Raw genomic sequence first — 19,857 nt, 5'->3', positions numbered from 1 at the left:
AATTTTCCTTCCCTGTCTCCTCACATGGTTCCCCCTTCTCTTCATTCAGGTCTATTTTTCTTCCCAGCACTCATTCATTCATTCATTCATTTGCTTTATTTATTTATTTACTTACTTCTGGAATGTCTCTGTAGTTTCTTTTAATCTGGAGTAATCGCTCCCCCAGCTTTTTGGTATAACACGAATTTCTTTAACAGATATTACATTCTAGAGTAGTTTCAGGTTGCAGCAAAATTGAGCAGGAAGTACAGAGAGTTTCCGCAAACCTCCTGCCCCTATACATGCACAGCCTCCTTCATGGTCAACATCCTCCACCAATACAGTACATTTGTTATCATCTAGGAACTTACATCGACGTGTCGTTATCTCCAAAGTCCATAGCGTACATTAGGGTTCACTCTTGGCGTGATATCTTCCATGAGTTAGGACAAATATATAACGACAAGTATCTATCATTACGGTATTTTACAGAGTATTTTCACTGCCTAAACCTCTTCTGTGCTCTGTCTATTCATCCTTCCCTCCTTCCTAACCCCTGGCAGTGACTGATCTTTTCCGGAATGTCATATGGTTGGAACCACCTAGTACGTAGTCTTCTCAGATGGGCTCCTTTCACTTCATAATATGCCCTTAAGTTTCTTCAATATGTCTTTTCATGTCTTGATAGCTCATTCTTCTGGGTACTGAATAATATCCCATCATCTGGATGGACCACAGTTTATTCATCCATTCACCTACCGAAGGACGTCTTGCTTGCTTCCAAGTTTTAACAATTCTGAACAAAGCTGCTATAAATATCCATGTGCAGGCTTTTGAATGGACATAAGTCTTCAGCTTTTTTTGAGTAAATACCAAGGAGTGTGATTGCTGGATTGTATGGTAAGCGTATGTTTAGTTTTGTAAAAAAAAAAAAAAAAAGTTGCCAAATCGTCCCATGTCTTTTTTAAATCTATTTTCATTGAGGTACAATTGATATGCAACATTACATATGTTTCAGGTGTACAACATAATTACTCAATAGTTGTACATCGTATGAAATGATCACCACGGTACGTCTAGTGAACATCCACCACCATGCATTGTGACAATTTTTTTTCTTGTGATGAGAAATTTTAAGATTTACTCTCTTAGCAACTTTCAAATATGCAACTACAGTATTCTTAACTATAGTTGCCATGCTGTACATTATGTACATTACATCCCCATGACTTATTTATTTTATAACTGGAAGTCCCCCTTCACCCATTTTGCTCACTCCTAACCACCCACCTCTGGAAACCACTAATCTGTTCTCTGTATCTATGAGATTGTCTTTGGTTTGTTTGTTTGTTTGTTTGTTTTTATCAATGAGGGCAAAGACTTTGTCTAATGCTTGGAATACAGTCTGGCAGCTACTGGATGCTCAACAAAAATGGTAGAAAACAGTGAATGAGTAAATGGATCCCAGGCAACATTAGGGCTTAAGGTAACTTGTTACTTCTCAGCAACAGGGATTTGTGGCTCTTCGTTTTAATTTTCTTCCATAGTTCTCTGCTTCCTGCAATTCCCAGGCAATTCTCTCCCCTTCTACTCACCAAGCTCAGCTCTCTCAGCTTCTGCTGATTCATCACCATGACTTACTCACAGCTCCCCCATGCTGCTACTGCCTCTTGTGCATCTGTCCAACTTCTCCTCTCTCGGCCAACCTCCCTACTCTCGCTGACTTTCCAGCTGAAATTCCAGAGGCAGAGAATCTCATGGGGTCAGCCCATTCCCCACTTAGGCCGAGATTCTGGACCTTTAACTGTGTTCTAGACCATATCCCGTGCTGGCTCGATCAGCTAATGGCCACAGGCGCAGAGCGTAGCAGCCTAGGCACAGAGAACTACTATTTCACTCAGCCGAGGGCACATGGATGCAGCAGTGGCCGTTAATGACCTGTTGGCCAAAACCTGAGTTCCAGGCTGAGTAATTCATACTTTAGGGAGACGCCGAAGTCTTCTGAGAAGAGCAGTGATGAACCGGATCTATGTTTTCAGAAGACAGCTTTGGGTATTCCATGAGCGAGACAGTTTGGTGACGCAAGGGGATGGCACCCGTGAGCAAGTTAGGAAGCCATGGCCGGGGCCGGGGTGTGTGTGTGTGTGTGTGTGTGTGTGTGTGTGTGTGTGTGTGTGTGTAGCTAATAACGCCTCTAATCAAGCCAGCAGTGGTGAGTAGAAGCCGGGAGCAGAAGCAAGTAGGTCCTGAACCTGAGAATGTTGCCACATGAGGCTGGAGTTCAGCTGCAAGGCTGGCCTAGACACTAGCTCCGGAAGTTACTGGGGAGGAAGAATTTAACTCTGCCTTTCAAGGAAGGTCCTTCTAGCTGGACTAAGAATCAAATCTACATGAGACAGATTAACAGGAGGAAATCATACTTAGTAGCGTAGTTACGGGGAGTCCACACAGGCACGGAAATCCCAAAGGCAGTGAGGCAATGTGACAGGTAGGAGCTAAGGAGAGGGGTAGGGGTCTGACTTAGACAGAGGCGGACCATTAGCAGGAAGAGAGGAGATCTTTGGAAAACAAAGGTGAACTGTCATGCAGATCAGTTTCTTAGGTAAAGAGGAATCTCTGTTAATGGCGCTCTTCCTGGGACCGGCAGGCAGTTGAGGGGGGAGGTAAAAAACTTTCCTGAATCCACTAGGTTTTGAACGCTTTTTTTTTTTGTACTGTTTATTTATTTTTGAGAGAGAGAGATAGAGCACAAGTGGGGGAGAGGCAGAGAGAGAGGGAGGCAGAGGATCCGAGGCAGGTTCCACGCTGACAGCAGAGAGCCCGATGTGGGGGCTTGAACTCATGAACCGCGAGCTCATGACCTGAGCTGAAGTCAGACACTTAACTGACTGAGCCACCCAGACACCCTGGAATGCTTTTTTTTTTTTTTTTAATTTGTTTTCTTCAGATTTTATTTTTAAGCAATCTCTATACCCAAAGTGAGGCTCGAACCCACAACCCTGAGATCAAGACTTGCATGCTTACAGACTGAGCCAGCCCAGGCAGCCACCCCTGATTGCTTTTAACTCCATGTTCAGGCCCAAGTGGCCCGTCTTGGGGCTGTCTGCCCTTGGCCCCTACAAAGTCATGAAGGTATTTATTAGTTAAAACTGTGGGGTGCATCCTGTGGCAAGAGGTAAGCCAAGACAGATATTTGGGGAGCTCTCTTAGATGTAAAGGACAAAGAAGAAAAACTTGACAAATGATCTAAATCGAAAATATTTATACAGATGAGCGGGCACTCAGAGAGCCGCAGCGCCTGATAAAACCAGGGAAGTGTTGCCCCTGCTTAGGTTCTTACCCTTACAAGTTCAGGTGCAAAGGATCCTGCATTAGATCCCACCCTATTCCAAACCCCAAGCTTCTAGTCTGACTGTTTTCCCGCAGAAAGCAATGATGCTTTATGAAAATCCACAATATTCTAAAAATACATCAGCTGGGCTGCAGCACCACAATTAGTGAAGCTGCTGTCCCAGGAAACCCTCATCACCATTTTGCTTAGATCAGAGAGCGGATTAACTTTGATGTCTGTCTGAACCCCGTGTGAGACACCCCTGGTGGTCTGCTCCCTGCAAGCATTCAATCTTCACATCCAAGGGAAGAAGGAGAAAGTGCCAGATAGGAGCCCAAACGAATTTTTTTTTTTTCGCAGTGATTGAGATGAAAATATGCACCCTAGGACTCCTGACATATCTGACTTGCATCCTGCCTCCTTCTATCCTTGAGCTCTCTCCCCCTTTGCACAAATATCTTCCCCCAGATCCAAATTTCCTTTGGCTTTTGCAAACAGGAGCGCGGCTAGGAAGCCCCAGGCCCTTTGTCTTTGCCATGCGTTGGAGGTCATTGCGGGAATTTCTTTATCGATTAGGGCTTCCGGTGATATGCAACCGAAACAGACTCTGAGTGGACTGAGGTCCAAAGGGAGTTTACTGGAAATACATGGGTGGCCTGTAGAATGTAATGAAGAACCAAGAATCAGACTGCAAGGGGGGAATACGGGAATTTGTAGGACTACAGGCGAGTGGGACATAATCTCATCGGAACATTTAGCAATGGAAGGAGAAATCCACTGCGACAGTGCCGTCTGTCCCCGTGTCACCATCCTCATGATTCTTATTTCTGGGAGAAAAGGGACAACTGGACCAGGTTGGAATTGTACCCGCATTCAGACAATATGAACTCACTGACTTTGCAAGGCAGTGTAGATTGGTGATAATTGCAGGTCTCTGGAGCCAGCCAGACTGGATTCGAATCCTGGCTCTACTTTAGCGGCTATTGAGCTAGTCATTCTTGCTGTATCCCAGCCTTTCCCTATGCAAATGGAGAATCAGGAGCTATTATTAGGGAAGGCTGAGTGACCAAAAAGCAATTACTATCCACTGCCGCATCTTATCCCTCTAGCAGACTATAGATGCCATGAGGACAACAGACTGTCTTGTTAATTCACTGCTGGCTGCATCCACCAGCATTTGAAATGTGCCTGGCACACAGTGCTTGGCTCAGTAAACCTTTGTCAAATACACAAATGCTGATGCTTCCTTTTTGTGTTCCCAATCAACTGGTGCAGTGCTTTGCTGGAATAGGCACACAATAAGTCTCTGATTGAATCTGTAAGTCAGTGGGGTTCGCAGAAATGGGAGGAACACCGGGACCAAAGAGACGAACCTATATTTGGTAGCAGTCAGCGGCAGGCAAGTGATAAGTAACTAATTTTTGGTATGATGATGCTAATATGATGATTACTGTATTTGGAGATTGTAGGCTGGCTGCTGGTCGGACCAAAACCTTTAGATCAGCATGAGGGGACGGAGAAACAGCCAGGTTACTTTGCCACATCACCCTGGAGTGGGGGACGGCACGTCTGTCCCACATTAGCCCACCTCTGCCTTGGAGGCACGGCTGGTACCCCATGAGGACATCCTGGCACCCTCCATAATGGCTTTCAGAGGCTCTGTGGGTGGGGCTCAGCTTCCTCATGGAGACAGCGAGGTCTCACGGAGGAGCCTGTCAGATTAGGAATCATGAAAACTAAACCCCGGTTCTGGCTCAACTAATGGTGTGTGACCCTAAGACAGGTCTCTGGTCTACAAAATAGGGTAATCCTTGACTTGCAGCTCGTGGAATTGTTAAGCAAATAACATCACACTCGTGGTGAATTCATCTGGAATGCCTTCCGTTGTTAAAAAACAAAACAACAGGGGCTCCTGGGTGGCTCAGTCAGTTAAGTGTCTGACCTCGTCTCAGGTCACGATCTCGCAGTTTGTGGGTTCGAGCCCCGCGTCTGGCTCTGTGTTGACTGCTCAGAGCCTGGAGCCTGCTTGGGATTCTGTGACTCCCTCTCTCTCTGCCCCTACCCCACTTACACTCTGTCTCTATCTCTCAAAAAATAAGTAAACGTTAAAAAAAAATAAAAACAAAACAAACAAAAAAACCTCAAACTGGCTTTAGGGAAGAGGGAACTTCATTGGCTCACGTTACTAAGAAGTCCAAGGGCGTGTCCTTTTCAGGTGCAGCTGGCTCCAGGGGCTCAAATGTAATGTCAGCACCTGATTTCTATCTCCCAGCTCTCCTTGTGCTGTACTGTCCTCATTCTCAGTCTCTGAATGGTGGTGCCCGGTGGCTCCAGCATTGAATCCCAAGTTCAAATCCAGATTTTTAGAAGCTGGGATAGACTATGGTTGGCTCAGCTTGGGTCATGTAGCCAGGAGGATGCAACTACATTGGATGATCAGGCCTCCGTCCTGTCCCAGTCAATCTCTGTGGTGTGGAAGCCGGGTCAGGCTTGGTTATATGCTTAACTCTCAGAGCTGGAAAAAATAATTGGAGTGGGGGACAGAGGAAACGCCCTCCTGTACCTCATGGATTGAGAATGGGAGAGGAGTGTTTTGCCAAAAGATATTCCAGTGCTATTAACGAAAAGATAAGTGGATGCTGAATTGCTAAAATGACAAAGGTGCACTACACCTGGGCTTTTATATCACGTGATAGCAAGCATGCATCCCAGCTCCTCTCTCTGCTGTGAAGTCTCTGTCCTCACCCTAACAAGCTCTTGCAAGCTCTGGAGGAGCCGCGGCCTCACCCACGGTCATCTGTCTTCCTCTACAGAACTCCTGCAGCCCGCAGGATGCTATCACTCATTGGCAACAAGCTGCGTCGGGTCATTAGTTATCTCTTTATGTATATGTCCTGTCTGTTCACCCACGTGGCAGGATTCCGGAGAGCAAGGGTCACGTCTTACTCATCCTTGTGTCCCTCGTAGCACTTTGCCTGGTGTTTGGGGCATGGCAGATAGTCCATAAATCTGCTGACAGATCGAACACCTGATTTATATGCCTCTGGAACCACAGAGGTAGAAGTAGCTTGATTCAAGTACAAAACTAGACAAGAGAGGAAACCGGTGCTCCCCGCACCGTTTCTGAAAGATCGTAGATCTTTTCTGGACTAAATAATACTGCTGGGGTCAGGATGAATATCCTCTTGCTCCCCAGCCCCCAGCTGCTGGTAGCATCCTTATTTATGAGGGCTTGAGTGAAGGCCCAAGGGACCTTCGTCTCAGCTGTTCAATACCCCTGGGTAGCTCATATGCCCCCACAGCCCACCCAGAAGGATGAAGGATGGCGATCATAGGAAGGGGAGGAGAATGTCTATCCCACCGCAAGCCCCAAGACAGAGCCCCAAGGTCCCATCAGTGGGACTGGTCGCTGGCTCTCTGCCTTGCACTGATCCTATTTACTCCCCATCCTCATTCATAACCCTGACATTCAGCCAGGGGAACGGAGAGAGAGAAGGGGGATGGAAAAACGGGGTCAGAAAACATCTACTTGTAGCTTGGTCATTGAAACAACACTCCTCCCCCACTAGTCTTGGTCCAGAAGCCCCTGTGGGTCCGGTTTAGAAGCCCCCTGCAGGCCGTCCTGGGGCAGGTGTATTGCCCCTTTGTGTCTGAATCCTTCAAACCGCCCTCAAGCAGGTCAACTGACTTGTCCAAAGCCGCACGCCCAAACCGGGTGTCCCTCACCTGCAAAATGGGCCTCCCGATAATGAGGATTAAATGAGGGAGCCACAGAGAGCACGCAGCTCGACACAGAAAGTCACTAAAGTCAAATTAAGGCGTGGGGACAATGAGAAAGCGTGACTGGTAAAGGAGGAGGTGATAAAGGAGGTCAGGAGAATGGTGGGTAGAGCGGCTGAGGGGCAGGGGCGGCCAGAACAGGGCCCACAGGACCTAGCCATGCAAAAACTCCGCTCACCCCTTGGAAGGAGCGCCCCTGACTGGGTGCGCGACTCCGAGGCCCCGCCCCGGGCTGGCCCCACCCAGGCACTGGGGTCCCGCCCCCTAGCCCCACCTCTGTCCTACTGCACCCCGCCTCTCACCCTAGCCCCGCCTCCAAGGCCCGGAAGCGAAAGTCGTTCCGCCTCTTCCGAGCGGGGTCACGGTCAGGGCGCCGCGAGCGCGGACACCCTGCGTGCTGGGCTCTCAGCGGGACGGGGTGGTCCCCCGCCCGGCGCCATGTCCCGGAACCTGCGCACCGCGCTCATCTTCGGCGGCTTCATCTCCCTGATCGGCGCCGCCTTCTACCCTATCTACTTCCGGCCCCTAATGCGGCTGGAGGAGTACCGTGAGTGACCCGTGACCCCGCGCGGCGGCCTGGTCTCAGTAACAACCCCCCTCCGCACCCCCCCCCCCCCCCCCGGCCCTCACCTGTTCCTGGGGCGGTGGAGAGAGCTTGGCTCGGGAGTGAGGCAGGCCCGGGTTCGAATCCTGCCGTGTGCGGCTCTGTGACCGTGGACAAGTGACCTAATCTCTCACACTCTCAGCATCCTCCTCTATAAATGACTGTTTGTAATATCTAAAACAAAACCGTTTAGCCTCCACTGAGACTCCAAAGTGGTAACGAAAGCAGTCTGCACATAGTAGGTTGACACCAAATACTAGTTCACGCGCACAGGTAACGTTCGCTGAACGCTTACTGTGTGTCACATTAGGCACACATTGGATCTTTTAATGTCCACAGCCTCACTTTGAGGTAGGTATTAAAGCCCGTTTTACAGGTGGGAAAACTGAGGCTCCGAGAGGTTGTATAACAGGCCCAAGGTCACATAGCTAATATGTTGCAAGGCAGATATTCCAATCCTGGCCTGTGTCTCCAGGGCTTCTCCCGCACACGGAAACTGGGAATGGTGATATTGGAGGGAGGCAGATGGAACCCTAATCATCGTGAGCTTGAAGGTGTTTTTATTGCACTTCATTTCCATTCCCAGAGATGCCTTTGAACGGAAATGTTTCGAACCTAAACCCTTAACCTGGGTTTTTGAATTTTTCCTCTCTTTTTTTCCCTCAAATCTTTTTTCAGATTCTGCTGTCCTCCTTCATTTTAAGCGGGTTGCTCACATGACAATGGTGAATATCCTGGGAGTAATTTTCCTCCTTAATCATTCAAGTTCTATCATTCTAAAAGCCAAACTCTCCTTCCTTGAGACCTATACCTCAGCAAGGATTAGCACTTTGATACATCTGAAACCATCTGTCAGAGAGAAAATATTAGGCATTAGAGGCTCATTTTGTTCTCCAGGAAACCTGAATCATCTTGAAGATGGAAGAAGGCCAACCCTGCCCCTGGAGAATATTAGCGGAGGCTGAAAGCTTGGCGATTTGAAGGCAAAAGCTCCGTGTAAATGCTCTGCCCATTACAAATGCTACAACATTTGGTTTCTGGAGGCAGAGCGTTTTTAAGTACGCACTCCCATTTCCTTGTAGCTTCTTTTCATCAGGCAGGATTGAAATGGCCTCTGTGCATTCTGCCTTCCAGCCTGTGTCCAGGTACCCTGCGTCGGGGTAAACACAGGGCTGTGTGAAGCCCTGCATCATCTCGTTCCATCATCCTTCCTGCCTGGATGTCTGCCCCGGGCTGTTTTATTAGGGCATCGAGCGTGGGACAAGGGGCCGTGCGATGGAGCCCACTAGGAAAGTTTCAGTTAGGAAGACTAAAGCAGTGGCTCTCAGCTGGGGATGGTTTTGTCCCCCAGGGGACGTTTGGTTCTTTCCGGAGACATTTGTGCTTGTCACAACTGGGGGTGGAGTGGGGTGGTGTGAGGGAGCTACAGGCATCTAGTGGATAGAGGCCAGGGATGCTGCTCAACTTTCTGCAGTGCACAGGACAGGGCCCCGTGACAGAGAATTGCCCCGCCCCAAATGTGCATGGTGCAGAGGTTGAGGAATGTTCATCTACATCAGATTCAAAAGGTGTGAGTTTGTGCCATGTAACCCAACACCGCCTCATAGGGATACCCTAGAATCTATGTTTGTCTGAGGTGCTTGAGACAGAAAATCCGGCCTTGTAGGCGAACGTTGAGAGAGCGTGGCTACAATATCTGCATTTTAACTGGAAAGCAGTCTACGCCTGCCCACTTTTCTGGTTCAATTTTAATTAATGTGGCCAACTCTTCTCTAAGAGTCCTAGTTGATTCTGTAAACAAGTAAATAATACGAGACAGCTAGTATTTATTGAAAATTTAGTATCTGTCCGCCTCTCTTCCAGGCACTTCATACATATTAACCCATCTAGTTTCCATGTGTTGCAGCTGCTGTGTGATCATCACTCCCATTTTGTATGTGGACAGTGTGTGGTATGGGACAGTTAAGTGACTTGCGCAAGGACCCAGAGTGGATGAGTCAGAACTGGGGTTGGAACCAATGCACTTAGTGGACCCACCACCATACTGTCGGGGGGGGGGCGGGGGGTTTGTCCCGGGAGGAAGGCAGGTGAGGGTCTAAATCCCTTACTAGATGAGAATCTTAACGTAAGTTCCTTAACCTCCCAGAGCCCAGCCCGTGTCTTCCTCTGGAGCACTGGAGTTAACAGGACTGAGTTTACAGGTTTGGGGATGTATTAGATGAGATAACAGGTGTGGAAACACCTAGTATAGTATTATAGTAGGAATCCCATAAAAATGTTGAAAAAATAAGGAGCCACAGGGCAGGGATATGAGACAAGGAGATTTAAGCAGGGCTGGCTGACCGGGCAGTAAACTGGGGCCCAGGAAGGTGAGGTGTCGGTGACCGGGCCGTGGGAACCTGGCGCATCTGGTGTGAGGATGAATGGAGTTGCAACTCATTTCAGCACCTTGAACTCGCATTCAGTTAGCTCCTTTTGCATTTTTTATAACATGGATTTTAGCACTTACCGTGTACTGGGTACTGTGTCAGGTGCCGGGTGTACATGACTGCACAAGACGGGCAGAGAATTCTCTCCACCTCCGTGTTCCCACCCTCATCCAACCCACTTCCCTCGCCCTCTCCTTGGACTCTGAGCTGGTCTCCCTGCCTCCTCGGGGCCCCAACTATTACTCCTTCTGTACCCAGCAGCCCCAGTAGTCTTTCTGGTTGCTCTTTTGTGGCTGATTTCTACTTGATTTGCATTTGTGGTTAAAGAACAAGGACTGTATGATTTTGATTCTTTGATATTAGTCACGATTTGCTTTGTGGCCTAATACAGGTCAATTTTTGCCAATGTGCCCTGTGTGCTTTAAGTGAGGATGTCATCTCGTTGTTTATGGAGTTCTGTGTGTGTCGATTACAGATCAAGCTTTTTAATTCTGTGACTTAGGTATCTTGAGGCCATTTTATTAGGTGCACACAATATAGAATACTCTGGAGACTTTTTTTCCAAGTATCATTATGTAAAGGGACCTCTTTATCCCTGCTATTCCTCACCAGCTGTATTTGGCCAATATTATAGTTATCAGCATTGTTTTGGTCAGTGTTTTCCTGGTGTATGTATATATCCTGTTATCTTCAGCCTCTGTTTGTCTTTAAATCTCATAACCAGCCTAAACTGGAATTTTAAATTCAGTCTGATAATCCCTTTTAACTGTTAGACTGAGCTCATCTTCATTTATGTTTACTGATGTATTTATATTTGTTTGCCTTCTTTATGTTGTGTTTTCTATTTATTCTTCTTTTTCTATAACTTTTATTTTCTCCTTTTCTGCCTTTGAGTTTTCTTTATTTTCTCCTATTCTTTTGAAAGTTTTACATTCTTTTGTGATTAAACTTTAAAGTTAGTCAATATCTTTATCCTCCTATGAAATATACAAAGACCTTAGAACGCCTCTCCCTGTCCCACACGCCCGGCCTGCCATGTGTTATTACTACTCCCCAGGCACTTAGGACTTTCAGAGTTTTGTACAGTCTCGGATTGTTTCTCCTTGCCCACATGCTTCACTCACCGAGCCCTACATCTCACTCTTTTCCAGTGTCAGTTTTCTTCATCCTGAGGTCCACCTGATAATATTTCTTTCATGAGCATTTGCAACCGGGAAGATTCATTCTTGTTTGTCAGAACATGTCTAGAACTCCGGTTTTCCCCGTGGCTGTTGGAAAGCCTGTCTCCATGCCATTTGTTCCTTGAATTTGATCATCTTTGCTTGCTGGATTAAAATAGTTCCACAGCCCTCTGCTGTCCCCAGCGTCTAGCCAGCGAAGCTCATGGAAGTATTTTAATCAGGAGGGTGAGGTGATCAGATTTCACTGTCACTCCGGGTCAAGGCTGGAAACAAGAAGGCCTTTTACAGGAAAGCTGTTCTGAGAGTAGGGGGAGGTGACTGTAGCCTGAATCAGAGGAGTGGTGTGGGACCGGAGACAAGTACTGAATTTGGGGGTTGTGCCTAAGAAGTAAACCCTCCAGGGTGAGGGAGGAGACGAAGGAGAATGACACTTAATTTCCAGGCTCCGGCAGCTGAGGAGATGGTGGGTCGTTAACTAAGAAACATGAGAAGGAATTGATTTGGGGAGAGGATGAGCGAGCTCAATTTTGGACGTATTGAGCTTTGGGGGTGTGGATGTGCTCTTGGAGATTCCCCGCAGGCAGCGGGGTGTGCTAGTCTGAATTGAGGCACTGGCCCTGGGCCGGAGCTGGATGGGGCAGTGGATCAGCACCGGCTGGGAGTCAGAGTCATTGTAGGTAAGGGCTTCCAGGCGGCACTGAGGGACTGAAAGAGATGAGCTGGCCTAGGACAGCACACAGCATTGCGTGAACACGGTTGACATCCGGCGTGGTGAACACGGTCTTTGCAGAGCGAGTGGTCAGAAGAAAGAGAGCCTTCAAAGGAGACTGAGAAGGAACAGTCAGAGCAAGAGGATTGAAACCAGCAGAGGCTGTGGGGTCACAAGTCCCGAGAAGACAACTAACTCTTCATGAGAAGGGGGGTGGTCAGCAGGGTCAGGCTTCCCGGAGGCAGAAAGAGAAGAAGTGAAAATCCTCATTAGATTTCTGAAAAAGAAGGTGAAGGCCGTAGGTTTTCTTGTTGAGGATGCTCTCAGTGGTTTGGTAGTCGTCAGAGAGCAGGCTGCAGCGGACGGAAGAGCGAATAGTGTGTTAAATTGACTAAAGATGTTCGCACAGCGAGGAGAATGCTATATTTGCAGCAGGTCAGGGGGTCTAGGGAGAGTTTTGTTTCAGGGAGAGATGGGACAGCCAAGAGGTGAGGTCTCTGATCAGAGAAAGATGAAGATAATCCGTAGAGTGACAGGTGGTAGGGGGTCTTGAGATCAGATGGAGGAGAGAGCCTTGGACCGAAGGCAGGACACCCCTTGCACCGGCTCAGGAGGGAGGGCAGGTATGGATGCAGCGAAATATAGGTTTGTTGTTGGGAAGTTGTGGGCACTTCTGGGTGATGACTTCTGTCCTCTTTGTAATGCGGCAAGCCCGGTCATCGGTGAGTGAGAGGCACCGCCCGCAGCCAGACTCGCTTGCTCTTCAAACACTGCCTTTCCTGAGCTTCTGTGACCACCCCCTCTGCCAGTCGTCTTGCGTTTGCTCTTTCGCTCCTGCCTTTCAGCCACTCCTTCTTAGCCTCTCTTGGTGGGTCTTCCTCTTCTGACCACCTTTCCTACATTTATATTCCCCAGGACTCTGGGCAGACGGAGGGGAAGGGCAGCGCAGTTCTTGGAAGGTCAGGGCAAGGTAGGCCACACATCCAGTCCTTGAGAAGCAGGGCCAGTGGCTGGCAAGGGAAGAGCCCACACCACGGAGGGCCCGAGTATCGAGTCAGTGCCGGCCCTTCAGCTGGGCCAGCCTGACCAGTGGTGGCCAGCCTGGGTGGGCAGAGACCCCACCCCGTAAGCTACTGGAATGAGCCTCGAGGCAGCAGAAAAGAAGAGGAAGGCTGCTTAGATAAAATAAAGTCAAGGCGATCGCCCAGGCTTTCAAAGCCGGCAACCCACTCCCACAAGACCGCCTTGTTGGGTTTCATGTTGACATTCAGCGTGGTCTGCAGCTCTTTCACTGACTCAGCCGGACTTTGCTGAGTGTCACACGGATTACAGGGTCAGTGCTACACGTGACACTTCAGTACGAAATGAGCACTGGGGAGTCGGCATTGGCGTTGGCAGTCAGCGATCTCAAAGCAGAAGTACGGGGCCGGTTCTGTTGTGCTTCCGGAGGGAGTCCCAGATGATGCTTTTTAGCTCTCAGCCTGCTGGCACGGCGTGGTTTACTCGAGGAGCCCACGTTTCGGGGAGAGTACAGCTTCTGTAGCTAGGGCCTCATCGGCTTTGCGTCCTAGAGCTAGACCGTGATCCTGAACGTGGCCTTTTAAAAGTAACATGTACTTTGTACTCGCCTGTGAAATGAGACAGAATAGGATCGTTTTCTGTGATCCTGTTCGTTTTTAACTTTAATTAGATGTGCAGATGCATAAAATCGTAGAGTTCTGCCAGAAACCCTCTGCTCAGTCTCCTCGTTTAGGTGACTTGTCCAAGGTCACTTGGCACATTGATTGCTGGATGGACTCTAGACTCTGATTCTCTGACCGTGGCTGCCGCTTAATGATGCCTGTTTCACGTGCCTTTAAGACAGAAAAGAGTGCTTCCCAGCAGAGGGAAAGTCGGGCTCACAGAGCCCGACGTGGGGCTCGAACTCACGAACTGTGAGATCATGACCTGAGCAAAGTCTGACGCTTAACCAACTGAGCCACCCAGGCGCCCCTGGAATACGCTTTTTCTCTCACCATAGAGTCAAATGCAGTGCAGACAGACTAAGGTCTTATTTTTCAACCGGCATTACAAAGCTCCCTGGGTTCAACCAGACTGTCTGGTGAGGAAATAAAAGTGTTTATAGTGTTGGGAGGACTCAGTCCTTCCAGCGGCCATTTAGTCCCCCTCAGCCTCTGGTTCACACTTGCCACCATGGCCAATTTTTTTTTTTTTTTTTTTTAAGTTTATCTAGTTTTTGAGCGAGAGAGTAAGAGAGAGAGAGCGTGCATGAGTCGGGGAAGGACAGGGAGAGAGAGGGGACAGAGGATCCAAAGCAGGCTCTGCACTGACAGTGGAGAGCCCGACGTGGGGCTCGAACTACAAGCCGTGAGATCATGACCACTTGGTCCCCTCTGCCACTAGTTCAGTGGGGCACCAGAGCACATCCAGGCCCGGAGTACCCCACAGGCAGCTGGAGTGCAGAATGCAAACACTGAAAACGTAATTTTTAAATTTTTTATTTGCTATTTTAAAAAAAGATACTTTGGATACTTTGAAGTAATCGTAATGGCCCAGTCATAAGGAAGTGTAAGGACTTCCTAAAAACTTGTTTTGCAGTTGAATATTTTAGTTATTAAAAAAAAACATTCCAACCAACAGAAAAGACCTAAGAATAGTATGATAAATCCCTGTATCTTCATCACCTAGATTTGCCAGTTAACATTTGGCCACATTTGCTCCCCCCCCCGCCCCATATATTATATTACAGATCTATACATTCATGCATACATACATACACACACATAATTACATCTACATATAATTATTAGTATTGTTTTGCTGAACCCTTTGAGAGTAAGTTTCAGGACATTGTGAGTTTTCATCCCCCAACACTTCCACATGTATTTCCTAAGAACAAGGGCATTCTCTTACATAACCACAATGCAGTTATCCAGGCCAGGAAATTTAATGTTGACACAATGCTACTATCTCATATACGGTCCATGTTCAAATGTTGCCATTTGTCCGATTACTTCAGGTTTCGAGTTGCGTTTAGTTTTAACCGTCTGTTGCCAAGGAGAGACAGGGAGGCGGCGTCCTGAGACTGTTTTCTCACTGGGCACGGCTCCCAGGTCCTCTTCTGCACCTGCTTTTCAGCTTCTAGCTGCTGGCCCATCCCTCGGGCACCCTTGACCCTTATCAGGGGGTGCTTGGGAACACTTCCTTTGTGTGAATGTTAAAGTAACAAGTCACAGAGTGGAGCTGTTTCACAGTGTGGCCATTCAATAGAAAGATACATGTTTCACTTTCAAAGACTTAAAAATCATTAGGTGGATTCTGTCACTACAATACGATAATCAGCCTGTCCACATGCATTACCAGTTTTCATTAATAATGCTTGGCCCTTTGACCGGAGATAATGATCCTCAATTAAAACGACAAATCAAACCACTGCCTTAGCACCAGGGGGCAGAGTCGGGCTTGCTGAGACACTAGAGTGAGGACTTTTCTAACTGACATTGCAAAGCTCCAGGCCCAGTATTACATATTTGCGTCTTAATCATTTCACTCCTGATAGAAACATGCTCTCTACTGAAAAGTCAGTAATTAGCTTATCCTGATTTGTTCACATGGTTAAAGCCCTGACTTCTGCATTGCCCTTTTCCTGAGGTTCATAGACCCTTGCCGTTTCTCTTAATGGTGGCAAAACAGAAACTTAGCGGCAACTTCAGCAACGTGGACTTCTAACTCCTGAGGGACCAGTTTGTTTTCCTTTTAGCATGTTCCGCATTCACAGATTTTAAAGTGTCTTTGTGTCATATCATGAATTTATATAAGACTGCTTTGGCTTTAGAGTATTTATAAAACATTAATGGATTAAAGAAAACCAGGGGATGTAGATAGGATGCTAATACCGGTTATCACTTGGTAGGAACTAGTTCAGCAAATCGGTTTAAATTGCCTGTCCAAGCCAAAAAAAACGAGGTGGTTGCATAAGGACAAGGATTATAAAGAGATTATGGTCTATTTTAAATAAATCCTTAGCCTCTCTCCAACCTCATTAGCAATTAGCAAGAAGGTGTGAAGACAGGGATTCCGCTCTCTTCACTTGGTTCTCCATTGCATTGTAAGAGATTAGGACACAATTAGACATTCTGTCCTTGTTACCAAAAGTCAACTTCCTTTGGTGCTTGGCCGTCTCCCAGTGTCTTAGGCCTCGCGGTACCTGCCTCTTGGAGAATGTGTTCAGTACAGCAGGATGTCTGATTTTCTTAAATCTGTGGCTAGAAAGCTTTCTGGCAGTTGATCATTTTTTTTTTTTTTTTTTTTTAAGAGCCACCTCTTTCATAATACTGGCAAATGGACCTTTTAGGTGTGGACAGTTGTATCTGTTTTTGTTCCTGGCCCAGATGACAGTGTCGTCTTTTACCAGTTGGCATTTTCTAAGAGCGTCTTTGAGACACATCCGTACTTCGAGAACTTACATGTTGACAATACGGTAGGGCTCAACCCTACAGGAGTTTAATGTCTTAGGAAGTGAGATCGCCTTTTGTGTTGTTATTTTAGAAAACCTGACACTTGAGAGGCTCCGTTGTCTGCCCTTTGGCCTATCTTGGTCCAGAGGGTCTTGGTTGCCACTTACCTGCTACTTTGCAGAGAGGCCCGGGAAAACCATTGGGCCATTGTCTGTAATGGCCTTCATTATGCTCCGTCTTCCCTCCGTCTCCCTCAGAATTAGATATCAAGATTCACATGATCCCTGTTGGCCAGTATTTTATTTGCCAAAGCAAAACTTAACATTGATAAAACTATCAGGTAGGTCACTTAGGATTGACTTTCTGTCACATCACTGGAGAAGCAGGTTCAATGGATATGCGATTTGGCAAATCCCCGTTCCTTGTACCTTCGTGCTTCTTGTAACTTTATGAGAATCCAGAGGCCAGAATAAAGAAAGCAGCCTAATATTCAGTAAGAGCTGAATGTGGATTTCAAGAAACACTGTCAGCCTGATTAAAACAAAGGTCTGATTACAGCGTTTAATTACTGTAATTTAGTAGTAAACATCCTTTGGCTCCAAGTCTTTCCCCCGAAAAGCCGCCATTTGTTTGTCAAGATACTTAAAATAATAAGTCTTTGTTTTCACAGACCTTGGGTTTATTCTCAACCACTTAGAAAGATGTGTCAGAGCGCTTGAAGCCCACAGACATAAAATGCCCAATTTCTCTTGGCCCTTGCCTGTTGGGCATCTCCAAAGAGGTGGGCTAAAGCTGCCGGAGCTGAACCTCGCTTACTAATTGGCACAGCACCTGCAATCAATTAGGGAAGCTTCAATTATCCAAACCGAAGCCACCCACCCAAAGATTAATTTTCTGCTCTATTTCCTATCAAAAACATAGCATATTTAGCTCTGGGTCTAGTCCTTCGGCAGAGCGCATTCGAGACATAGAAACTACATCGTTTTCTTGTTAATTGTACTTGTTCCTTCAATTCAGCAGCCTTCCCCTCATAATATCCCACCCACTAGCTCTTTCAGAATTGTTCTTTTTCTGTTGTTTTGTTGCCTTTCCAAAATGCTGAGATCACCGAGAAAAGCTGCTAGTTGGGAGCTTTTTTTTTTGAAGTATGGCTCTCTTTTCCTTTATTGAAAATAGCCAGTCTTTCTGCTCTATAGGATTGAACTTCCATCACGTAAAAGCTGTGAGTTCTGGGGTCTCTGAATTTGGTAGCACTCATGTATATTGTTTCCGAATTGTCCCCTGCATGTCGTTGTCCCATATAAATAGAAAGATTTCTACCACCATGGTCCACCCACATCTACCTACCTACCTTTCCCTCCCTCCCTTCCTTTCTTTCTTTCTTTCTTTCTTTCTTTCTTTCTTTCTTTCTTTCTTTCTTTCTTTCTTTCTTTCTTATTTATTTTTGAGAGAGAGAGAGAGCAAATGTGAGCAGGGGAGGGGCAGAGAGACGGAGACAGAGTATCCCTAGCAGTCTCCGCCCTGTCAGCACAGAGCCTGACTCGGGGCTCAAACTCATGAACTGTGTGTGAGATCATGGCCTGAGTCAAAATCAAGAGTCAGACACTTAACCGACTGAGCCACCCAGGGCCCCTCACCATCCCCCCCACCCCCCAGCCTTTCTAAAGAGAAGTTTTTCTTCTGTGTTTTTTAGAGAAAGAGCAAGCCATAAATCGAGCCGGTATTGTTCAAGAAGATGTACAGCCACCAGGTAAACTTAAAAATCAAAGCAAAATCTCATTTGTACCACTGTGTGTGTGTGTGTGGGGGGGTGCTAGATGGTGATTGTGCTGTTCCTTGCACACCCGTGGCTGTTCTATGGGTGCACCCCAAGACTTCATTTTGATATTTCACCCCAGAATGTTTTTTGTAACTTCGCACGTTCCCTCTTTTGCATTTGATAAGTAGGCATGAAAACCTCACAAGTGTGCGATTGAATACCAAGTGTGAATAGCTGTTCTGCAGGCTTATTTCCAAGCACCTAGTTAAACACTAGCCTCACGGGAAAAGGCTGTTTGCTTGTGAACTGTTTTAATTGATACAGAATTCTGCTTTATACAGAGGCTCAAAAGCTCCCTTTGTGGCTGACTAGTTAGTTACGTTCAGATGATCCAAGTTGAGTGAGAATGAGAAGTTTCCAGTTTCTTAACTAAAACTCTTGTAATCTGTGGCGGCGTTCTTTTTTTTTTTTTATTTTTTGTTTAGTTTTTGTTAACTAGGCCAGATACGTCTCTTCCTGTTGTGCGGCCATGTCTGAGCCATTTTGAAATCTGTCATGGCGGCCATGGCCTCCCAGCCGTCACTTTCCAGGACTCTGGCAGCTGACCCGCACTGTCTCAAACTATGTGGGAGTTGCACGACTCAATTCTGATGTCATTTCGCTTGTTTGCCGTTGAGGGAAGTGGTAGGAAGTTTAAAAGCGAATCCTGTTTTGATTCATGTTTCTTTCTCTAGGGTTAAGAGTGTGGTCTGATCCATTTGGCAGGAAATGAGAAGGCTATCCGCACCTCAATTATGAAAGACATCTTCTTGCTTTCGATTCTGCAGCAAGTACAATAAACGGCCTCGTTACAGAACGATGGCTGGAGAAGAAAAGTCTGTAAGGCTGAAAATAAGAGCGCCGTGCACAAGGATTAATATTTCCCTTCTTAGGTATCAAAAGAACCCCGGAGCAAATCGCACCATTAGGGAGGTTTTCATGATTCGCTTTACTTTCTAAAAATGAAGCTGTCTCACCCAGCTGTGTTTGGAGGAGTTCTACTTATTATTCAGTCTCTGCTGCTCTCCCAGCCGAGCTGTGATGTGCATGCAAGCAGCCAGTGGACTCGGGAAGCTCCTAGTCTGTGTTGCCGTTTCCCAAACAGGAAATTTCAGTGGCACGCCACCGTGCTGAGCAGCCCCACGGGGCCCTTTGAAAATGGGCAGGTTGATAAAACTCTTTGAGGGCAAGGTGCACCGTACTCCTGAAGAATAACCAGTTCAGCTTAACCGTCTTGTCGGAGGCTGCCGCGTGTTGGGGTAGAAATCCGTGTTGCATTAACAGAAGTGAGAATGTGTGTATTAAAATGGATCTGTTCTTAATTCACAATGGTGTAGGTTTTGTTTGTTTGTTTGTTTGTTTTTTTTGAAAATCCTTTATCAACTCCGTAAGTTACAGTAAGAAGCCCTGTTTGGCTGGACGGTGTTTGACTAGATGTTCGGCGGCATGGCATTTGTCGTTGTGTGTACAGGTAAACATTTTCAGGGTAAATAGCACATTTGTTGACACAGGTGACTTGTTGCTCACGGTGTCCTACCAGGGACCCCACCGGGTGCTGCAGAGAGGAGGGTGAGTATACCTTTGTCCCT

The 19,857-nt window shown here is 47.0% G+C and overlaps 1 protein-coding gene across 2 annotated transcripts; it reads left to right on the top strand.

The window, feature by feature from the left end:
- The first annotated feature begins 7,417 nt into the window (after nucleotides 1–7,417).
- On the top strand, nucleotides 7,418–19,597 carry SMIM20 (small integral membrane protein 20). 2 transcript variants are annotated; one of them, XM_086705292.1, is made up of 4 exons: nucleotides 7,418–7,637; nucleotides 8,373–8,419; nucleotides 18,164–18,220; nucleotides 18,964–19,597. In XM_086705292.1, the coding sequence occupies exons 1-3, from the start codon at nucleotides 7,529–7,531 to the stop codon at nucleotides 18,179–18,181; spliced, it is 174 nt and encodes a 57-aa protein (XP_086561418.1). In that variant the 5' UTR covers nucleotides 7,418–7,528; the 3' UTR covers nucleotides 18,182–18,220; nucleotides 18,964–19,597. The 2 variants fall into 2 exon arrangements, with proteins under 2 accessions (XP_086561418.1, XP_086561417.1); XM_086705291.1 differs by lacking the exon at nucleotides 8,373–8,419 and having other exon boundaries at nucleotides 7,426–7,637.
- Nucleotides 19,598–19,857: the final 260 nt, after the last annotated feature.

The sequence above is a fragment of the Puma concolor genome, chromosome B1 (assembly GCF_028749965.1).
Source record: "Puma concolor isolate L17-30 chromosome B1, mPumCon1.1.hap2, whole genome shotgun sequence".
Classification (NCBI taxonomy): domain Eukaryota; kingdom Metazoa; phylum Chordata; class Mammalia; order Carnivora; family Felidae; genus Puma; species Puma concolor.
Note: the sequence above shows the minus strand (reverse complement) of the source record. Positions and strands in the feature narration are given on the sequence as shown.